This window comes from Dermacentor variabilis, unplaced genomic scaffold (assembly GCF_050947875.1).
Source record: "Dermacentor variabilis isolate Ectoservices unplaced genomic scaffold, ASM5094787v1 scaffold_16, whole genome shotgun sequence".
NCBI classification, from domain to species: Eukaryota; Metazoa; Arthropoda; class Arachnida; order Ixodida; family Ixodidae; genus Dermacentor; species Dermacentor variabilis.
This window is the reverse complement of record NW_027460324.1, coordinates 1,922,484-1,946,247: the sequence shown is the minus strand read 5'-3', so window position 1 is coordinate 1,946,247 and position 23,764 is coordinate 1,922,484. Positions and strand designations below refer to the sequence as shown.

The window sequence follows — 23,764 nt, the reverse complement described above, 5'->3', positions numbered from 1 at the left end:
AAAAGCGACACGACGTCGAACAAGAGAAGCGCTTCCTGATCGTCGGGAGTAAAATGACGAATCTTGCTTATAAAGTCTTCAGAATGGCGAACGTGAGTGGCGCCTCCACCAACGAGAAGGGAAAGGACCTTATGAAGGTATTTCGATAGTTTATGAAGCAGACAACGAGTAAAGTCAACAATTGGTCGCATCGGGATGTTAGGTTTATGTATTTTTGGCAAACCATTGAGCGCCGGTGCCGAACCGTTAGTACACAGAAGAGAGAAGTACAGCCCTTTGTGCCTTGGGTGTACAAAACGAAACACATCCGTAAGAAGCTTCTAGAGCTCCCTCTCTACCTTGAGCGTAGTATCTTTCTTCACACAACTGTGCGTCGCCTTGTCCGCAAGCAGTGACATCTTGTCACGGTAGTCAGTCCTGTTGGGTAGCACTGTGGCCTTGCCCTTGTCAGCCGGGAGGATGACGAGGTTTTGGTTTGAGCGAAAGTCTTTGATAGCCTTCTTCCGTAGAAAGTGCGGAGACGGAGGGGTGTGCGCGAAGCCGCGTGAGAATGCCTATAGTGCGGGTTTGTGCCACCTGGCGCTTTGAAGGTTCAATTTGGCTGCTAGCATTTTATACAGCACAGACCGACCTTTTTGCATCTTTCTGCAGTCGGAGGTTGACGATCAAGCCCAGCCTCAGGACAGCGAGTTCTGCAGAGTTAGGCTTGTGCGACGAGAGGTTGTGCACGGCGGACGCGGCAACGTTTCTGCGCAAGGCATCAGCAGGTAGTGGCGTTCTAGCAAGTTTTCTTTCGTGTGTCTCCTGCGTATGATGGGAATGTAGCCTGGCCTTCAAATTTGCGTGTGGTTGAATGCTTGCGAACTCGCCTAGGACCCGGTGCTCAATGCGACAACGCGCGAAGAAAGCTTAATTTTCTAGGTTCCTCAGGGACAGTCTGCATTCCAAGATCCTGGCTTGTAAAATAAGTTTTTCCGCCTTGGCAACTACGCTGAAACCAAAACTTGAGCGTACAGGCCTGTTGAGACGTAGCGAGCGTGGAATAAGTCCTCGGGACTTGCAGGTCAGGGTGAAGTTACGATGTATTTTTAATGCAGAAGCTCTGCTTGTCACTGAAATGTACTGGCGAACCTTGGTGATGACTGGTTGGCCGTACACCCGGCGAAGGTTAATGAAGTCGAGGTTTTGACGGAAGCCCGTCTATTCGGGAGGCATCATGAAGGGTAATAAGGAGGACACCGACCACTGAAAGAATACAAGAAAAGATGTTTCGGCTCCTCTGACGGGAGCCTTGTTCACGATAAAACCAAGGATGTGCGATACAATGTTTATATTGCTTTAAAATATGACGTAAACAGCGCGTGTAGATGGGGGGGGGAGGGGTCCGTCATTCCGGTTGAGAGTGCCATCTGTCATTTAGATTAGGGGGGATTCCAAGTGGTGTCTTGAAGTCAAATGTATTTCTTTTTTTTTAATATCTTGGCGTTATCTCAATCAATCCTGCGGCCCAAATCACCAGCATGTTCTGCCAAGACATCGGATATGCGACTTTTTTTCCTTTTCACATCGTTGGCAAGCTGCTTCAACCGCTGTTCGTAATTGCCTGTCTCGCCGATATATACGAAGTCGCAGTCTTCACATGGAATCCCGTAGACGATGCCAGGAAACTCTGTCTTCGGAAGCTTGTGTTTTATGTTTACCAGCCGATGGTGCAATTTTCGGGCTGGCACGTGAGTTACCTGGACGTTATAGCCGCGTAGAACGCGGGCTAAGCCCTCGCTCACACCGGGCACATACGGTATGGCAGCGGATTGGGCGAGTTGGTGTTCCATGGTAACAATAAAATTCAAACAGCGCTAGACGACAGGACCAGAAGAGCGCCGTGTTTGCCTCCTCCTCTTTCTGGTCCTGTCGTCTAGCGCTGTTTGAATTTTATTGTTACATACGGTATGGGGGCACGTTTTCTTGGGACCACACAATCAGGCCTTGGGGGCTGAGACAGATGGCATTCCATCGAGTTCAAAACGACATCGGGTAGCCAAATGCCGAGAGATTTCGGTGCACTTCTTGTAGGTCAGCAGCCCGGCTTTGTGGCGTTGTGCAGATACGTTTGGTTCTGCCGACGAGAGAGGTCACCACCGATCTCTTCTGGTTTTGAAGTCACATGGTACGCTTCATTCGAGGGGCCCATGACACCATATATTCGCATTTTCAGTTAAGCTGCAAGAAAACTCGGAAGGGCCCAAAGTGCTCAGTTTCAGGTAGGGTAGATGTTGAACAGCGTTCGCGCAAATATGTACGTTTCATGTACGAGCGGGTGAGTCATAAATGCTGGCCGAGGTAGAAGCTTTCTGTATCGAAACTCAAAACACGATGTGCCGTCATTACCGCTCCCCTTAAATGACGCAGAAGCCGGAACGTTGAGAACAGGCAAGGTGTCTCGCTATCGCCTCCGTGATTAGGTGGCGCCCGCGGCATGCTGAAAATCTCGAGTCTGTCATTTGCTCCATTTTACTTAACTATCAGGTGCACGTGTAGTCTGGTTAGGTAACATTTAAAGGCGGCTGCTAAAGTAAACACATCACTAGTATTGCAGTTGTCTCGAGATTTCCTCAATAGTATATGCTACTCATTTATAGCTAAAAGGAACAGAGGGCTTTGGATTATTGTTAGTGACAGCCAAATAAAATCCAATGAAGCACGCGCAGCATAAAAGAAAAATAAGACTCCCCTAATGAAAATGTAGAAAGATTAAAAAACATGTCGTGGGGGTTTTATAGTATCGTACCCCACAGCTCATAGAAGGTCATTTCTTGCCATTAGCCGCCGGTGGGAGCCAAGCCTACGACCTCCGCCTGACACGTGCTGTACGAATTGAGTTGTTCGGTGACCATTGTACTGTCATATGCAGGTTTTGAGTTTGGTTTCCTGCCATGTCAAGTTGTCTGCCGCTTTCATTTCATCCATTATTATTTCTGCATTTGAGTTGGAAGCACGTTTTCATTCCTTTACGCTTTCGTTTAAATAGTTGACTGTCGTCTTTATTTGGTTCATCTTGTCGCGTTCTTCATGCATCCAGTGCCCACACTGTCAAATATGAGTGAATTTCTCGGTCGACACATTTTAAAAAACAATAATTTAGTATTTACTAAACGCCATTGGTCATCGGCCAACTATGACGTATTTGCAAGTGTGTGGCGATACAAACCGGCAGTCACTCCTGATATTGCCTGCTGTAGTGAATTCTCACCTTTGCTTGAATATGACTGCATTAAAGTGCGCCCGTGTATTGTTTCTTTTAAGCAAACTGCAGAGCGCTTCACTGAAAATACTCAACACGCACAAATCCTTTAAAATTCTTAACGTCGTATCTCCCCGAGAAGCAGCTAACAATCAGCTGCCAGGAAGTCTCCGCAACTACATCAAATAGCGACAACTGTTTAGCTACCGCCAGATGGGTTTAGAGTTGCAGCCGGCGCGCCAATGTGCCGCGGTTCTTGACGCCACACGCTGCATTCAGAGGCTGCTGTCGGCGAACTATCTTACAGCTGTTTAGTTAAGTGGAAAATTTTGGACAATTTGATTTGATGAACGGACTCCTGTATGTTATGCTTTTGGTTGCACCATAAAACTGAAATATGTCAGTCGACCATGCCTAGATTGCACGCTTCGACAGTATGTTACCAAGATATTCATTTGAAAAGAGTTAGCGGCTACGCCGTTGGGCCGCTAAATTCGATGCCGTGGGTTCGCGGTGGTCGCATTTCGTTGGGCGCAAGATGCAAAATATCCGAGGACACCTAAGCACTTCTTATGAGCTGTGAATGACAAAGCAATAATACCCACTCGAACACCGCTCAGCGGTCTTTCGACGAGTTTTGCGCTACGAGTAACGTGCCATATCGGTACGTTCTGCCCGAATCGGCAACGCCGCACGCCACCAACGTGCTGTGTGACGAGAGACCAGGGGAGCAGCACCAAGGCCGGCAGGCGCGCGTCGCAGCTAATCCCAGTGGGGGCCAGAGGGACTGCGCGCTGGCTTCCGAGCGAGGGTGCGGTGGCGTCGTGGCGATGCCCTCTCCCCTCCCGCAACGCCTACGCGGCAAGTGCTCCCTTTCGGCCGCTCCGTCGAGGCGTGCGCGTGATGAGGCCTCGCAGCCAACGGGAATTTACCTGCCGTTTTGCTGCTACAGACGACCGACGCCGGCTTTCACGCCCAATGGGCCATTTGACGCTTTCGCATCAAGAACACTCGTGCGCTTACACTTATGCGGACATGCGAACCAAAGGTGGTCGAAATGAGTCCGGAATCTCCCACTGCAGCGCGCCTCATAATAAAGTCATGACAGCTATCTTGTACGCCTTCGAAAAGCCGACGTTCAGTTTCGCTTCACGCGATTGTCCAGGCCGCGCTGCTATCACGGCCTATCTAGGCGAATTGCGTGAGGCGAAACCGAACGTCGGCTTTCGAAGGCGTACAATATGACGACACTTGTTCCAGAATGTTAAACCCCAGCATTCAATATTATTTTGAAAGAGCACCTGGCATTCCCATTCCAGCCTATCCGCTAATGACGCTGCCTGAAGATCTCACCTCGCTGTCGGTGACGTCTCCGTCTTCTCCAATCATCGCCAGGTTACGTGGTAGGGCTGCGTGTGGATCGTTCATGTGTTGCCAGACAGGGAACGGGGGAACAGACACGTTAGCGACTGCAACACGCTCAGAACTGTATGGCAATATTGTTCGATAACAACGCCTCGTTGAATCTCTCCAGCAGGCTGCACTGTGCACTTGAATATGCCCTATGGCCTTTAATAAAAAAAGAGCAATGCCTCGATGATGATGAGTTTCTGTTGTGGATCCTAAATTGTTAGTGCGTACGTGCGTCATGCACGAAAAACTATAAAAATAGGGTCAGTTAGCACAGAAAGCAAGCACCATATTGGGTGAGGTAATACGATCACTCTTTCAAAAACACTAGTCCGCTTGTCACGATTACAGTGTAACTTGCTTATGCGTGTGTGATCCCGCTAGATATTATTGAGCCCTTACTTTAAACTTTCAAGCGAGCTCTACCGCACATCGAATATTTCTTCCTCAACTGCCATGGTTGGAAAAAATTGGGTTGAACTTGGGTGCAGCACCAGCTTCATCCTTCCCGCGACATATAGGTTCAATGCATGGTGTCCCAGATAGCATGGCGCAATTTTTTTATATGAATCACATTGCCCTAAATAAATTTAGTACATGTTTTTCGCGGTCGAGTTGACAAGCCACCAGTATTTTTTCTATTTGGAATATAGAATTAGTTATTACAGGTAATTATCTAAATCATTGTTTACTGTTCTCTTTGATAAGCCGTTCATGAAGAAGTTGCAGGCAATTATCAAATAAGCTTGAGCCTTCGCCGTTTTTCGAATGTCTGCGAGAAGTCGGCGTTAATATTTGTGCCTTCTACTCGGTACAATAGGTTAGGCGAAGATTACGAAGAAGCAACCTCACATATATTACGTAACAGCGCCCACCTAAGCGTAGGCAAATTGTAAAAGTAGTAAAAGCAGCAAAACATCGTGTGCCGTAAAGTTAGCCAACTTAGTTTTTCTAACTGAGGAAAGAAAACGGCCGCAGAATAATAATATTGTCACGTGATTACTCAACCACCTGCGCCGCAAAGCAGCACCCTCAAGTAGGCTCGAAGGAGACGCGGGAACAAAAGATAACATGCGCATGCATTCTTCCCACAAACCTCCATGAGTTATCGACGTTCGTTTCGTACCAACACTGATGCGACGCGTTGAATAGGGCGCGACACAGTAGATAAAGCGATAACTCTACCACCTACTTTTTTTAGTGATTTCCAACGAAGTCTGCTTGACGGCGGTGCTTTCTAGTGCAGGTTACAGTCACTCTATATGGAGCAGCCACATAGAGTATACATAGCACAGGTGGGTGCATAACCACGTGATATCGGGGCTTTTGTTTTTCAGAAGGGTCATAATTTCGGTTCGACGTTTTCCGATAAAGTTGGACGATTTCGATAATTGCATATTACATTCTGATTGGCGAAGTGTAAATAAGGGCAGCAAATACCGAGTAGGGGAATTATTTTAATCACCTAATTGAATGCCGACAACAAGACGATATCACTGCAGGCTTGTTAAGACGATCTATATTTTAATAAGAGCTTGGTTCATTGTAGAAGAGACATCCACAGTCACAAAAAGCAACTCTCTTTCTAACACGGGACCTAGTGGCGATCGATCCCGGGCTGCATGCGTGTTCTCTCGGAGGGATCGCATGTTGTCACTCAGATTTTGGCGAATGGCCGTGCCACTGAGGTGGAGGATCTTCGTTATGCAGGGCATCGTGGACTTGGCTTGAGCCTTCGCCGTTTTTCGAATGTCTGCGAGAAGTCGGCGTTCATATTTCTGCCTTCTACTCGGTACAACAAGTTAGGCGAAGATTACGAAGAAGCAACCTTGCATATATTACGTAACAGCGCCCACCTAAGCGGAGGCAAATTGTAAAAGTAGTAAAAGCAGCAAAACATCGTGTGCCGTTCACTATGTGCCTATAGTTTGGCATATAGTATTTGCGCAGGAAAGACAAAGTTACACAGTGCAGGAATTTCACGACAGAAAAAACGCAGGAGACTCTCACTGTTAAGATGCATGCATAGCACAGAGTAAGAAGGGTCAATTTTATGCGAATTGGTTATTCGGAGCACCCGGGTGTCCCGCACGTGCCAGGGCTTGCCGGGGGAAACGCTGTATGATGTATAAGCAAACATATGTGCATTCATAAAAAGGGAAAGCCAGTACAGTTGATCGCATCGTTTCCTCTCTTGGATTCGCTCGGCGCACTAGTGAAGTTTTCTTAGTGCCAGATTGATTACAGTTCAGTGCAGGTAGCGCCCACGTACCGGAACACAATGCCAAATTATCTGAGTGGCTTCTCAGTCTTCACCTGCCTGTCGGCTTTTTTGTTCTTTAGCCTGCGTATACAACTTCAATGTTATGTTTAATGTTCTCGTATTCCGAACGGCTATTTATTTTTTATTTATTTTTTTTTTGCTAGGCAGCGACAAAATAGGAGAGGAGCATTTGCCCTGTAAGGCCCCGTAGGTGGCGCGCATATCTCCCTAGACAAAGCTCCTCAATAAAAATCTAAGGTAGTGCCATCCTTTGAAAATTGTCGCCCTCCTCCTCCCCTGCACTTTCCGTCGACGCTCGGCCCTCCCATTGGCCGAACGCCGTCGTGTGTTCTCGTGCGCTTTCGCTTGTTTTTTAGCTTCCCCTTCCACCGCGCGGTGCCAAACTTTGCGAGCGGCATACGCAGGCACCACGTTTCGAGCCTACATTGTGCTTTTTTAGCGCAATTCCGTGTTTGCGATGCTGTGCCTCCGGGTGCAGCACGAGTGACAGGGACGGCAAGCGACTATTCCGTATTCCGTCTGCCAAACGCGATGCGGAACGGAGGAAGGCCTGACCTCGCAGAATCAGGCGCTCTGCTTTCAACCCACCGCCATGGTCCCGGCTGTGTGAGGTAAGCGAGCGATTCTGCACTCATCACTAATCTCGGATGCTGCCACTTGTATATGGCTTCGTTAGTTTTTCGCACACGGAAGTGCCGCATGTTCACGCTGCGTTTATTTGCAACTTTCGTGCCCGACTTCAACTAAGTCGTTTTCAAACGCACGTGCTTTTTGTCGACTCGGTCATACGATACATTCCATGGCGTTGTGTGCGAACAGCACCTTTTGAATGCATCGCCATACGTTATGAAGCGATTATTGTACGTAGGCAAACAGGTGCGTTGATGACGTTCCGATCATCGTAAGCCGTTATCGCTCTTTAGCGCCATCCGCGTCGAGCCTTTATGAACCGTGACCAAACGTACTCGGGCACGGCACCACGCCGCCGACCGTACCTTGAAAGGGTTATGCGATGCCGACACAATGCCGACTGCTGATATCGCTTCACGCTATGTGTTCTCGTCGCTTAGTTAGCGTTGAAGCAAAACGCTGGGACAACGCGGAGAGCGTCTTTGCAGAGTGTCTGCTAGTTCAGCACCGCGTAGGGGGAGCCAACGCCGGTGCAGGAGGAGGAGATGGCGCTACTTTTATTTCATTTAGGGGCTTTGCCTGGACGCAGTGTCAGAGTCTCCTCACAGTAGTCGGCCAGCGCCACGTTGCTGGTGACGTCGTCCTCTCGCTTTCCCGCCGAAGCCTCGGCGTACGCGGACCGGCCCGCCAGCTCCTTCTGCAGCCGCGCATGCACCGCCACCGAGGCACACAAGGAAGGGCGCAGGTCAGCGAATTTCTCGGGACACCCTCGCGGCCGTTCCCACGTTATGGGCACAGGGCGCCAGAGCGTGAGCGGGCATAGCGTGAAGATAGGAAACCTTCCCAGTACGACCCTACCCAGGGGTCGTACTGAGTTTGAGGTGTCCCTAGCGTGAAGCTTTCTATCGGCGTTATTTTGCGCAGTAGCTGAATCTACGTGATCCCCTCAAAAGCAGGTAGAGTCGGCTTACCGAGATGAAAACCGGTTATCGTGTACACGAGCGATAGCTGGTCTCGTCCAGGGAGCCTAGTGCGGTCAACGCGCCTGCAAGGGACTGGTTAACTCACCCAACCCGCTTGGCATTATGCACTTAAACGTCAGGCTGAGTGCGCTTGACCTTCTCGCGTCGGGTTCACGCAAGCGAAGCTAAGAGATATGGGAGCGCGCGCGTGAAGGACACCCGCGTAGCTGTAGCCGTAGCGATTTCGTACAATTACCAGGAAAGAAAAATGGCAATGTGATGCACCTTATGCACAAGCACGCCGGGAAATGTGCATGGAACTGGCAACTTTATCGAAGAGACTTCTCGAATACTAGCCTGAATGGCAATGTACCGTCTGATAAAATGACAATCTCTAATAAAACAGCCTGGGATTCTGCACAGTTCTGCACAAAATATAAGTCCATGCAGTTGACTGTGAAAATGTACCCAATGTGAACAGTACCAGCAGATAGCCCAGGCTAGAGGAAAGGAGAGAAAGGCCGTACTCCCTGTGAAAACGTTTAAAGAGTGCGTTTCTAATATCTTTCGCAACTTGTTATACTATCTTTTAGTTCACAATGAAGAGAAATATTACATGGTAGTAAAGCAAAACATCAATATAATCATTATTTTTATACTCTTGCTTGTTAGACCGTAATGACCTTTTTGGGCCAAGTAGCTTCCGAGACAAGCTCAACCATCCCCGCAGTGTTTCACATGCACTGTATTTGAAACTCGCATCGTCGGTACCGCCAGATTTACCTCCAGGTTTTGTTGTAAGACATTCAACGCTTGAAATTTGTATTGTGGACCTCAAAGCCAGCATGCATCCATGTTGAGGGTTGGGGTTTTCTGACAACCACTGCGATCGGTGCACTTTTCGAGGGATTACTTGCCGACATGGCTGACGCTGCTATCTCGGCTTTGTGTTAAACATCGGAAACCTTTACGTCGATGGTAAAACAAGATTTACGTCGCAGGGGAAGTTCGGTCAGAAACAAAATCCGCGGGTATCGATCGCTGCTAAAAGGTGATTTCAATGACGATTCAAGCTTAAATGCTGCGGATGTATGGTAGTTGCCGAGTCACCTATGAAATATCGGCGATCGCTGAGAACTGCCTCGTACTTGGTAAACTGAGACAATCAATTTGATCTGTGATTTCGAAATTATGCACAAAAACAAATTTCGCAGTAAAGGATCCACTTGACTGCAGTGTTTTATGACCACAAAAAACGAGTTCAAGAACCTTAATTATAGAATGTCGGCAAATCACCTTCGCTTTGCTATTTTTGCGGTGCTGTATGTGTGCTGCTCTTTTGTAACTTCTTGCGCCATTTATAGTAACACTTGAAAGTTTCCCAAAGACGAATTAAAGGACTGATCTGGCAGATATTGCGTGAACACTCGTTAAATGCGATGCACATTGGCTAAGGCCGGCAGTCATATTCTCCTTCGGCTTAGGCTCTGGTATGTCAGTGAATTCGTCATCAAACAGAGCATGCCAAAACCACAACAAAAGGCCGACACCGGTATCACGCAGAGAGTAATTACGCGTCTCCCCGGTGACACGAAAGGTGCATGCAAAACTCGAGGGCAAGTGACGTGCAGTGTGTCGAACCTCACTCGTTGGCATACCTGATTCCCGGGCGGGAACAGATCGTCGTAGCAGTGTGTGCGCCAGTCTACCTTGCGGACCCTTCGTGAAACCAAGCGCCACACCGGTCGCCGCTGGCGGGGGACAAGGATCGTCAGCGGAGATATTGGCGGCAAGGGCACGAACGTGAAGTGAGGCAAAGGAGGGGAAAAAAGATTGCGTATACTGATTCATTCCAGTGTCCATGCTTGTAATCCGGCGTACCTGCGCTTGTTCGCTCATCATGTACATGTTATTGAACTGGAAGGATGCCGGGAAAAGGGCCCGTGTCTAACAATGTTCAGCCAACTAAACTAAATCCGTACAGCTGGTGTGAAAGTGAAAGAGAAAGGCACTGCGATTTATACACCACGCCTACGGAAGACAGGTATCGATATCTGATCTTCTTAGCCGCTCCGGTCTTCCCACCTTGGAATCTCGTCTAAAAATGCACCGTCTGAAGATGCTATTTGCAATCATTAATAATCATACCAAATTATACTTCCACACTTACATGCAGTACAACAGAACCCGACAGACTCGACACAAACACGACAAAACAATTATAATGCCTCAGTGCAGAACCAACACATACAAGCTGTCGTTCTTTCCAAGAACGATAGCAGACTGGAACAAGTTGCCCTACGATGTGGCCACCTTATCATCACCCGATGCATTTTTTCCAGCAGTCAGTTCTAGCCAATAACCTTTGTGAGCTCGTTTTTTTTCTTTCTTTTTTGGATTTGAATGTAACGCGTTTGCATCTTATTTTGTTTGCTTTGCTTCGCAGTAACCTTCTGTGTGCCTATGTGGTTCTCTGTCGTAACTGTTACTGTTGTTGTTTTGTTGATGGACCATTAATATGAAAAGCGTCATGTACCCACTCCTGCCCTGGCTGCCAAAAGGCGGCCGGCAGTATTGAATAAATAAATAAATAAAAGTTGCGCCCTCTTCGCCATTCGCTGCTGGGATCGCACCTCCACGGAGCTGGCGGCAATCAGAGCCATGTAAATAAGAGCCAACCAATCAGAGCCATGCACTGTACAGAATTTATGAATATAACGTAAAGTTAACTCCTTATCTGAATAAATGGGTCAATACTGCTGAGCACCTGTATTTCGAAGAGTTCAAGCCATGAAGGATGCTGTGAAGCATCAGTCCTCCAAAGCGATAACGTTTTTTGGAATAACGAAGACTACTTTCAGAGTGCGCAAGGCTTTGGTGGTGGTAACAAAAAGTCCCAGGCTGCGTAAACACGATTACGATTGCTGTGTCAGTGCTCCTTCTGTTGTACTCAGGAAAAAAGAACTTGATTTTCTCAGGGCAAACGGGTGTGTAGAATCAGCTAGGTAGGGCGGGAGAGGTTTAAGATTGTACTGAGTGATGTAAAAAAGAGAGGGAAAAGATTTTCTTTTTTTTCTTATTTTGGTTTGACACCTCTGATGACTGTTGCCTAGAACAAGGAAATATTTTTGAGTGGTCCTGCGCACTAGCAGCCCCCCACTCCCTCCCCCTGTGTACATAACGCCCTGTTTTCCTTGAATAAAATTCAGTTGAAATCCGGCGTTCGTGTTGTCTTTCTCTTCTCGTCTGTGTTCAATTGTGCGCTGGAACGATGTTTCATAATGCTAATCATAACCAGCTAGCCCAGCTGTCCATACTTAGTAAACAAGGTGGCGGTCATGATGAAAGCTGGCGTACAATGCGCATCACGCAAACGTTTCCCCCTACGTGGAAACTCCGGTAGCCGTGCGTATGTGAAAGCCGACATGCGAACACTGCATAAGAACTGCCGGCTCACGTAGTACTGCTCGCCCTGTTCGAGGTCCTCCAGAGTGGCAGCATCCGTGCGGCAGACGCTAGTGTCCCTGGGAAAAACAAAGTCACGTCGATTCCCTATTGCAAAACCCAGTGCCGCTGGGACCCAGTGCGGCGGATTATGGGCCCAGTGCAGCGCGCTGGATGCTGGGGCGCTGGGAAGGCGCAGCGTGCTGGGAGGCACTGGCTACTCGCGCGAAAAACAGCTCTAGCGTGGTAAATATGCGGTGCCGGGACGCCGTATATATTTTTTTGAATACAGAAAGCAACAAGGAGCGTTTTAGTGCAATAAAAAAATAGAAAAAAAAATGTAAAAAATAAGACCGCTCCGACCAGGATTCGATCGTCCGACCTACAAATCCCAAGCCCGGCACTTTACCGCTACGCAACGCCGGCATGCAGAAACACAATGATAATTTGCCATGTCAAAGCCGAGAAGCAGTTTGTTTCGCAAAGCTACGTCTTGTACAGGCATGGTTGATGCGCAATCGCCCAGCAACTGAAACTCACGCCTGTACCAGAAAGAAAAAGTTGCTGTCCGTATTCAGCAGTATGCTTGGAAGTGCCACACCATCGATTTCCAGTTGCGATTGCTATTTTAACTTTAAAAAAAAGCCCTAAATGAACCGCCGACCCGGGACGGTGTATGGGCTGTTACTGCGGATTTCGATAGCCGTTTCTTGTTCTTCACGCAAAGGATGTGCAACGTTTCCTTAGTTCAGTGATGCCTTTCAGTCAACACGCCTGTCTAGCCATATATCTGCGTCAGAGAAGCGCAGGCTAGTGCTGGGAGCCTTCGGTATAGCACATATACCTGTGTTTATGACACGTCACATCAGCGGTCATCGCTTCTCGTGCTGGCACTGTATATATGAAAAATTTGTTTATTTAGGAACACCGATGCGAAAGGATAAATATAGAGCGATTTATCCTTGTTATATTTCTTGATTCCTGAGCCTAGACGCGCCGATAGCGTGAGGACGGACTCGATACGCTAGGCCTAAGCTTCAGTGGGGACCGATCTCGGCGCGGGTAGCTGGCGAAAGCTAAAATGTGTGTATTTGAGCCTCAGAACTTTTTTTAGTACAATAGGGAAAGTGGAAGCGCACGAATCACTTCAGCTTTGTTAGCGGTGCGATAATATCCGTCAGCGATAGGCTTCGAACTCGGGGTCCGTTCGCGCGCGTCTGAACGACTACCGCATTTCATGTCCACTCCACAACACTGCGACAACGGCGACAACTCCCAGTCATACGTTACGTGCGAACTACTAAAAAACGCGGCGTCCTATGGGTTTACGTGGTTTCGTTCAAGAATTTAGCTATCCGCCCAGTCAAAAGGTAAAATAAAAAAACGAAAGTGATTTTCAGTTTCAAATGTGCATGGATAAACAGGGCAGCTCACGCACCTTTATTCCAAGCTGTGACACTAAAAAAGGCTTTTATAACCCCAAGGTATAGCGTTCTTTAGGACAAGAGACTAGTATCAAGCGATAAAATTGTATAAAGCGTTTAATATTCAGCAGCGCTCGTCCTTGTGTACTGGAACCAGCGCGGCACAAACACAACCAGCGCAGTTTCCAGTGCGAACCAGCGAACTGCAGCGAGAACCAGCGCCTGTACAGCACAAACCAGTGCGTCCCAGCGTCATGGCAGTGGAACCAGCGTCTCTTCCAGTGTGACCCATGTTGCGTTTCGCCTGCGACACGTGGTTTTGCCGGCGCGACTGCGGCGGGGCGGCAGACATTTTGGCCCGATCGTCGTCGCCGCAACACTCATCGGCAGGTGTTTCCAGGCGCGACTGCGGCGATGCGACCGCAAAGGATCACCCTCTCATTTCAGTCATTGTGCCCGAAACAGGCGATGCCAAAGCAGGGATCATCCTCTCATTCCAGTCATTGTGCCCGAAACAGGCGATGCCAAACCAGGGATCATCCTCTCATTCCAGTCATTGTGCCCGAAACAGGCGATGCCAAAGCAGGGATCATCCTCTCATTCCAGTCATTGTGCCCGAAACAGGCGATGCCAAAGCAGGGATCATCCCCTCATTACAGTCATTGTGCCCGACCGGCAGCGCTACAACAGGGTGCTACGAGATCGTGCTCGACATGGTGCTACGGCATCGCTACAACAGGGTGCTACGAGATCGTGCTCGACATGGTGCTACGGCATCGCTACGACAGTGTGCGTCACCATTAGCCCATTGTACATTCACGTGCTCGTCTTTTGAGGGGTTCCTTCTTGCCCTCAACTGCGAGAGTATAAAAACAGCTGCCCCCGGACGCCAAAAGGAGGGCTCCGATTTCTTCTGTTGAGTAAAGTGCTCTCCCGTCTCTCTACTTCGGTCAACCTGACCGCCAACTCTTTGCGATGTTAAAATAAACAAGTTGTTTTGTTGTTACCAGTCGACTCATGCTTTGCCGGGACCTTCGGATGCTTCCAGTTGTACCCCAGGCCGCCAGGCCAACGCTACCCTTGGGGCTTGCGACCCAGGTACAACCACGGGCGTCAGCGCCGAGTTCCCCACAGATCGTACCAGCGGTGCGATCCCAAACATCTGGTGGCAGCGGTGGGATCGCCTCCGACTTCAAACATCTGTCTGCCAGCGGTGAGACAGCGACAACGGAGGCCAGCAGCGAAGAGATGCAGTTGACGGTATGCTGAGCAGCTCAACGACGATCCGGGAGCAGTGCAACGAGCCCTGTGTGACGACTGGTTGCCTGCAGCGGAACGACTGCGCGGAATTCCTGCCTGCGAGGTTTGGTGAGTGCGGGACTTTCTTCTTCTGAGCTTTGCCAGGCTTTTTGTTAGTGTCAGAAACAGAGCTGGTAATTGTGGTTGTCGTTGCTGCCGGGTTAGTTTGCGGCAAGACAATAGTAAGCAGTAGAGAAAGCAGCATTCAGAGCAGCCATGGATTTGAAGTCGTTGCGCAAACCGAAATTGTTGGAGCTTGCAAGAGAGTTGGGTCTGGATGTCTCAGACAAACTAAGAAAACCTGAACTGCTAAAGGCTATTCTGGAGTTAGAGGCTGAGGATGACGAGCTGTCGGAATGCCTTGAGACCATTGAAGAGAGGGAGACTGCAAAAAGAGAAGAGCGTGAACGTAAAGAACAGAAAGAAAAAGAAGAGCGTGAACGTAAAGAACAGAAAGAGCGAGAGCAACAAGAGCGTGACCGTCAACACGCTTTGGAAATGAAGCGTCTCGAGGTAGAGATGGAACGCGCTCGTAATGGAAGTCAGGCACACGGTGCAGGAGAACGAGTATTGTTCAAAATGACTGACCTGATGCGGCCGTTTAAGCTTGGAGAGGACATTGGTTTGTTCCTGGTTAACTTTGAGCGAACGTGCGAGAAGCAGGGGTTCTCTCGGGAAACGTGGCCACAGCGCTTGCTCACTTTGTTACCCGGCGAGGCGGCCGACGTAGTCGCTCGCTTGGATAGAGAGGAAGCAGAGGATTTCGACAAAGTGAAATCGAGTCTTCTAAAAAAGTACCGGCTGTCTGCGGAGGCGTTCCGTCGGAAGTTTCGGGAAAATGAGAAAGGCAGAAGTGAGTCATATACAGAGTTTGCGTATAGGCTTATGTCGAACATGCAGGAGTGGCTCAAAGAAGAGAAAGCGTTTGGTGACCACGATAAAGTTCTGCAGTGTTTCGGGCTAGAACAGTTTTATAGTCGGTTACCGGAGAACGTGCGATACTGGGTCTTGGATAGGCCAGACGTTTGTACGGTGGCTAAAGCCGCTGAGCTAGCCGAGGAGTTTGTGACGCGTCGGGCTCGCGGAGCTAAGGACGGTCAAAAGGGTGAATTTGGCTCGAAGTTCGAGAGGCCGAAGTTCACACCCATGAGAGCAAAGGGGAACACGCGTAGTGCGGATGCGAGTGGAAGCAGTGCGACCGAACCTAAGGAGACGGCGGCAGCCGAAGCCGAACGCAGAAAGCGGTTCGAGATGAGGCGAGCGGGCGTTTGTTATACGTGCCAGAAGCCGGGTCACTTTTCGGCGCAGTGTCCGGAAACAACACCAAAAGTTGTGTTTTTTTCAATAGGCAGCACTGACGAGAACATGAAGCTTCTCGAGCCTTACATGCGAGACCTCCTCGTGAACGGGAAAGAGTGCCGAGTGCTTCGCGATTCCGCAGCTACGATGGATGTAGTTCACCCGTCTTACGTAGAACCCCATATGTTCACGGGCGAGTGCGCGTGGATCAAGCAAGCCGTGGAAGCTCATAGCGTGTGTCTGCCGGTAGCAAAAGTGCTTATTGAAGGACCTTTCGGAGCGCTTGAGACGGAGGCGGCAGTGTCATCTATGCTGCCACCCCAGTACCCGTACCTATTTTCAAACAGGTCCGATCACCTCCTGCGCGAGAAGGGGCTTTTGTTTGGTGAAGCTAGTGTTCAGGCCTTAACCAGATCGAAGGTTCGGGAGCTCGCTGCAAAGGCGGTAGTTGCGGGGCCGACGTTATCAAACAACGAAAAAGGGTCAGAGGCGCAGCAAGCTGATATTCCGAGCACGCCCGAACTGAATAAACTTGAGTCTGTAACGTTAAAGGCGCCAGATACTGGAGAGGAAACGCCCGACACGGGAAAGTTAGAAGAGCTATCTACTGATTTGCTCATCGCGCCTACGTCAGACGGACTTGATAGGTTGCTAAAAGTCAGCCGGTCGGCTTTGATAGCCGAGCAAAAAAAGGATGGCAGCCTGGAAAACGTGCGCTGCAATGTCAAAGAAGGTATCGCCAGGAAAACTGCGCGTTTTGTAGAAAGGGGTGGAGTCCTGTACCGGAAGTATCTAGACCGCAGAGGAGTGGAGTTCGATCAGCTGGTCGTGCCTCAATGCTATCGTCAGGATCTGTTGCGCTTGTCACACGGGGGTTCGTGGTCCGGACACCTAGGAGTTAAGAAAACTAAGGACCGTCTCTTGCAAGAGTACTATTGGCCAGGGTGTTTTCGGGACGCAGACCATTTCGTGAGGACATGTGACACTTGTCAGCGGGTGGGCAAACCAGGGGACAAATCGAGGGCGCCGTTGAAATTGGTACCTATCATTACGGAGCCTTTTAGACGGCTCGTTATTGATACAGTGGGACCTCTGCCGGTAACAGCCACGGGGTACAGACACATTTTGACTGTGATCTGCCCAGCGACAAAGTTCCCTGAAGCAGTGCCGCTTAAAGAACTCAGCTCAGTTGAGATAGTTAATGCACTACTGTCCATATTTGCGCGAGTTGGTTTTCCTGCGGAAATCCAATCAGATCAGGGCACAGTGTTTACTAGCGCTTTGACGACAACTTTTCTCGAAAGGTGTGGGGTAAAGCTGCTACACAGCTCAGTGTACCACCCACAGTCGAATTCCGTTGAGAAGCTCCACTCCGTCATGAAGCGCGTGTTGAGAGCGTTGTGTTTTGAACATCGAACTGACTGGGAGCTGTGTCTGCCTGGGGTGGTGTTTGCTTTAAGGACCGCGCCGCATGCAGCTACGGGGTTTTCGCCAGCTGAACTGGTGTACGGTCGCTCGCTTCGATCTCCGCTTCGCATGCTTCGAGAATCGTGGGAAGGTAGGGGCGACGACCCAGTCGTGGTGGAGTACGTGCTTAAGCTCCTCGAACGCTTAGGAAGGGCACAGGAGTTGTCAGGTGAAGCAATGACAAAGGCCCAGCAGAGGGCCAAGGTTTATTATGATCGGACAGCCAGGGCCCGTCGTTTTGAGGTTGGCGATGAGGTCATGATATTGCGCACATCGCTAAACAACAAACTAGACGTGCAGTGGGAGGGCCCAGCACGAATTGTTCAGAAACTGTCGGACGTTAACTACGTGGTAAGTCTGCCAGGAAAGCGGAAAGCACAGCAAGTTTACCACTGTAATCTGCTCAAACCTTATAGACAAAGGGAAGCAGTGGTGTGCATGATGGTAAACGTTCCTGAAGAGCTTCCGGTCGAGCTTCCGGGACTAGGCTCAGTGACGAACAGGGAAGACACCGGTCAAGTCATTAGTGACCTTATCAGTAAAGCACCGCTGTCGCCCGAGCAGAAAACCGAACTACACCGGCTATTACAAGAGTTTCAAGGTCTGTTCTCTGAGAGGCCTGGTAGGACTTCTGTACTTACTCATGATATAGAACTTACCTCCCCAGAGCCAGTACGATCCAAGGCGTATCGGGTGTCACCCCGCCAGAGCGATATTATGGAGGCTGAGGTAAAGAAAATGCTACAGCTCGGTGTTATTGAGGCAGGTGAGAGTGATTATACCTCCCCTTTGATTTTAGTTGAGGTACCGGGCAAGGAACCTCGTCCTTGCGTCGACTACCGCAGGCTTAATTCCATCACTAAGGATCAAATTTATCCGATCCCTAACATCGAGGAGCGCCTTGAGAAAGTTAGTAGCGCTCAGTTTATTTCCACCCTAGATCTTGTCAGGGGTTATTGGCAGGTTCCACTTACAGAAGAGGCTAGTAGGTATGCGGCGTTCATTTCACCAATGGGAACATTCCGTCCTAAAGTGTTGAGTTTTGGTTTGAAGAACGCGCCATACTGTTTTTCAAGCCTCATGGATAAAGTGTTGCGGGGACAGCAAGAATTCGCTTTACCGTATCTAGACGACGTAGCGATATTCTCCGCATCCTGGTCTGAGCATATGGCACACTTGCGGGCAGTGCTAACCCGCCTGCGCGAAGCGGGCTTGACAGTCAAGGCTCCTAAGTGCCAGTTAGCACAGGCCGAGGTTGTCTACCTCGGTCACGTGATTGGTCAGGGTCGTCGCCGCCCCTCTGAAATAAAAGTGGCCGCTGTGCGAGACTTTCCGCAACCGCGCACCAAGACCGATATTCGGTCGTTCTTGGGTGTCGCCGGCTACTATCAGAGGTACATCCCTAGGTACTCTGATATCGCGGCTCCCCTGACGGATGCTCTAAGAAAGACAGAGCCTCAAACAGTCGTCTGGGACGAGACAAAGGAAAGAGCGTTTAGCGCCCCAAAGAGTGCCCTAACAAGCCAGCCTGTGCTACGATCGCCAGACTATACAAAAGGGTTCGTTGTTCAGTGCGATGCTAGTGAGCGAGGCATGGGCGTTGTACTGTGCCAACGGGAAAATGGAGAAGTAGAACACCCCGTCCTGTATGCTAGTCGTAAGCTGTCCAGTCGTGAGCAGGCGTATAGCGCCACCGAGAAAGAGTGTGCATGTCTCGTGTGGGCCGTTCAGAAATTGTCATGCTATCTAGCCGGCTCGAGGTTTATCATTGAGACGGATCACTGCCCTCTCCAATGGCTGCAGACCATCTCTCCCAAAAATGGCCGCCTCCTGCGCTGGAGCCTCGCTTTACAACAATATTCCTTTGAGGTGCGTTACAAAAAGGGGAGTCTCAACGGTAACGCCGATGGCTTAAGTCGAAGCCCCTAACGTAGGAATCAGCCTCAAAATTGTTTGTTACTGATGTTTTTCTTCCTGAGGCAGGATTTTTTTTAACATATTGCTTTTGTTTAGTGTTTCAAAGTGATGATATGCTTTCTAGTGCAATTTTTCAATTTGTGGACGCGTTCTGAGTGATGCTAGACTACTGTAAGGAACTAGGCAGTGGTATAAAAAGGGGAAAGAGCCTGGCAGGGCTTAGTGAGGGTTGTGCCGTGCTTGCTGACTGAGCGGTTGAGTTTCAGCGTAGTTCTAACGCTTGCCGGGAACGAGAACAAAAATGTGAACTCTCCCGAAGTCACTTTGCAGTGTCCCGTGCGAACCTGAACGAGAGAACGAGGCCTTCTCTGTGCGCTGCGCTCAAGAAACGTCGAGGGACGCCCGACTTCGGTTATGAGCATCATCGAGCGACATCCCTCCGGCCAGCGGATGCAGTCCCCTGTCCATCGGGATCTCCTTCCCCCGGCGGGGCGGTCTGTTGCGTTTCGCCTGCGACACGTGGTTTTGCCGGCGCGACTGCGGCGGGGCGGCAGACATTTTGGCCCGATCGTCGTCGCCGCAACACTCATCGGCAGGTGTTTCCAGGCGCGACTGCGGCGATGCGACCGCAAAGGATCACCCTCTCATTTCAGTCATTGTGCCCGAAACAGGCGATGCCAAAGCAGGGATCATCCTCTCATTCCAGTCATTGTGCCCGAAACAGGCGATGCCAAAGCAGGGATCATCCTCTCATTCCAGTCATTGTGCCCGAAACAGGCGATGCCAAAGCAGGGATCATCCCCTCATTACAGTCATTGTGCCCGACCGGCAGCGCTACAACAGGGTGCTACGAGATCGTGCTCGACATGGTGCTACGGCATCGCTACAACAGGGTGCTACGAGATCGTGCTCGACATGGTGCTACGGCATCGCTACGACAGTGTGCGTCACCATTAGCCCATTGTACATTCACGTGCTCGTCTTTTGAGGGGTTCCTTCTTGCCCTCAACTGCGAGAGTATAAAAACAGCTGCCCCCGGACGCCAAAAGGAGGGCTCCGATTTCTTCTGTTGAGTAAAGTGCTCTCCCGTCTCTCTACTTCGGTCAACCTGACCGCCAACTCTTTGCGATGTTAAAATAAACAAGTTGTTTTGTTGTTACCAGTCGACTCATGCTTTGCCGGGACCTTCGGATGCTTCCAGTTGTACCCCAGGCCGCCAGGCCAACGCTACCCTTGGGGCTTGCGACCCAGGTACAACCACGGGCGTCAGCGCCGAGTTCCCCACAGATCGTACCAGCGGTGCGATCCCAAACACCCAGCTCTTATCCAGCGTTCTCACTGTGTCCCAGTGAGTCCCAGCGAGTGCCAGCGTACCCAGTGCGACCCAGCGCCAACAAGCGCGCTGGTTTCACACTGGAAGACGCTGGTTTTTGCAATAGGGTTGTCTAAAACATGACGTCTGTGACGTGTTTTCATTGCCGCCTTGCTTACGACGCATGCTGTAAGCTAAACCTAGCCTTCGAGATATGTTTTGCTTTTCAACAGAGGGGCGTAGCTGGGGCGCTGAATTGAACACCGCCTATCGCGCTTACTCAGCATGCACTATAATACTTAAAAGTGGTTTTTCTTTTTTTATTAAGTGGAAGTGTTCAACGCCAACTGCAACAATATCTTCAGCCGCATAAAAAGCCTGTAGTTAATGTAGGCGGAAAATAGCCTCCTCTCAAAATTGTTCGTGTGGATGCTAGGAGATGGCTCATGGAGAGCTAGCAAAATTAGATGTCCTTGATACCAAAACTGAAAATACCCCAACCGCCCCCCCCCACACACACACACACATACACACACAAAAAAAGAAGACAAAGCGCAATCACCACTCGCTGGGAGTGACGCCTAAATCACAACGCGGGACTCTTCGGTAATGCCTCAAAAAAAAGGCTCTAAAGAACCAACGGCTGCACGGGGCGCACGGAAAAATAGCGCAGGAAATGTGCTGGGAGTCATAGGCGCTGACTACGGGGGAACTCCGTCGCCCGAGCCCCCTCTGGGGTTTTCCGGGGAGGGAGGCCATGCCAAAGCCAGCCCCCCCCCCCCCCCGAAGTGTCATCCTGTTACCCACTTCATTTCAGGTTTATTTTGATACCGGTACCACACGGGCAAAAAAATGGTATTAACTTCATAACGCTTTAGGATTTAATGTCATTTGCGTGTTGCCACATGGTCAAATCAAATGGCATTCGCCTTAAGGCCATTCATCACGGAAGGTGTTCGCCAGAACTCACTCGGCTGACAAATACGTACTCTCGACACCATTGCTTGCTAAGTGCGGTTTACGTAAATTATTTGAAACGACATCTTATTTAGCTAGAAACAAAATTCTCAGGTGTTTAAGCCATAGTGTGCTTATCTCTACATTTCACTAGACTTGAAAGCAGGTTCAACGTGTAAATGCATGTTTATATTTTGAAGATTACCCTTCTGAAAGTGTTTATTACTCACCGGCGTTTGGGACCGACCCTTAGAGGAGGGCACGGACGCCCAGCACGAGCAGCATTCACAATCAAAAGCGCTTAAGAGGACGACCTACTAGAGAGCGCTGGAGAGGACGACCCACTATATCGTTCCAATCCTCTACAATTACTCCCGGGAACGAAAAGGGCTACCTAATCCGGCGATCAAACAGCTTGTCACTGTGGGTGAGTCATAGTACGTCTTGAGGCGGTCGACGTTGACAATGTCTCGTCCATGACGGCGCACATCCGAGGACGGTTCAACGGGCTCGATCAAGTAGTTGACCACAGATGTGCATTCGACTACATCTTCATACTTGGGAAGCAGTTTCGACGTGAGCCGAGGTGCAGTGGAAGGGACCAAGAGGCACACAAGCGCTCCGGGGAGGAACGTGGGTGAAGAAGTGGTGTCACCGCGAACGACCTTTTGAAGGCCATTGAAGGCCATTTGAAGGCCATTTGAAGTAAAGGCCCGCGCGATATCGTGACACTCTTCGGCGTGTCTCGCTGTGGCAGAAATGGGCGCACACTGAGATACACCCGGCTTGTACGGAAGGATTGTGTTGATTGTGCGCGATGGGTACCAGCCGTACAATAACAAAAAGGGTGAAAGGCCAGTGGTGCTCTTAGTGGCCGTATTGTAGGCGTAGGTTGCGAAGGTCTGAGTGGCATCCCAATGTGCGTGGTCGGAGGCTACGTACATTGCGAGCATGTCGCCAAGAGTACGGTTAAAGCGTTCTGTGAGGCCATTGGTCTGCAGATGCTACGCAGTAGTTGTGCGGTGCACAACGTGGCACTCTTTGAGGATGGCTTCGACGACTTTCGACAACGAGACACGCCCGCGATCTCTGAGCAACTCCTGAGGTCGACCATGACGCAGTATCAATCGGTGAAGCAGAAAGGAGGCAACATCGCGCGCTGTAGCTGCCAGGAGAGAGGCAGTTTCGGCGTATCGCGTGAGGTGTTAAACAGCCACGGTGGCCCAGCGGTTACTAAGCAGATGTCAGGGGAAGTGGCATATACAATTCGAAGCCGACGCGCCTGAACGGCCGGGTAGGGCAAGGGAACGGTTGCAGACCGGCTGGCGAAGGTGCAGTGAAGATTTCCGACGCTGACAATCGGGGCATGAGCGAACGAACTTCTGAACGTAGCTGTACATACCGTGCCAGTAGTACGCCTGTGGAATGCGCTGGTAAGATTTGAATAATCCTTAGTGTGCACACCGGGGGCCAGAACGCAATGACATGGATATTTCAGAACGCAGGCTGTGGGTACCTTTAGCAACCACTGGCGGCCATTGGTGGTGTAATTACGTCGGTAGGGTAGGTCGTCGCAAATGGTGAAATGGTGGGCTTCGCCACGTAACGCGAGAGTGGTTGGTTGTGCCATTGGCTAGAGAGCAAGTCTATCTGCGAGGTGATCGCGTGGTCGTTGCGCTGTTCGGAAGTGATGGTGCGAAGGTCGATGAAAGAAACGGCAAGCTGGGATATGGAGGAGCAGGTATTGCCGTCAAGGGAGAGTGCGAGAGGGTGTCGGCCTCAGAGTGCTGGCGGCCACTGCGATAGAGCACGCGGATATCGTATTCTTGCAGGCGAAGTGCCTATTGGGCAAGATGGCCTGGCAGATCATGAAAGCACGACGGCCAACATAGTGCAGGGTGGTCCGCGACTACATCAAATGGACGGCCGTACGAATAAGGCCTGAACTTGGCTGAGCCCTGATCTCTCTTCATAACTAGGACGACAGGGGATGACTATGGACTGTTCGAAGGTCGTATCCCCTTGCAGCGAAGCATGTCGTCGACTTGTTCGTTAATTACAAGACGCTCTGCAGGAGATACAGGATACGGACGTTGCCGGAATGGCGGTTGCGGGCCA

General features: G+C 50.1%; 1 protein-coding gene across 1 annotated transcript in view; it reads right to left on the bottom strand.

Moving 5' to 3' along the window:
* LOC142568094 (uncharacterized) overlaps positions 1-23,764 on the bottom strand; it is a 350,446-nt gene that overhangs the window by 28,720 nt on the left and 297,962 nt on the right. Inside the window, exon 12 of the mRNA XM_075678185.1 lies at positions 11,985-12,051. Coding sequence (XP_075534300.1) covers positions 11,985-12,051 — 67 coding nt within the window. The remainder of the gene's footprint in view (positions 1-11,984; positions 12,052-23,764) is intronic.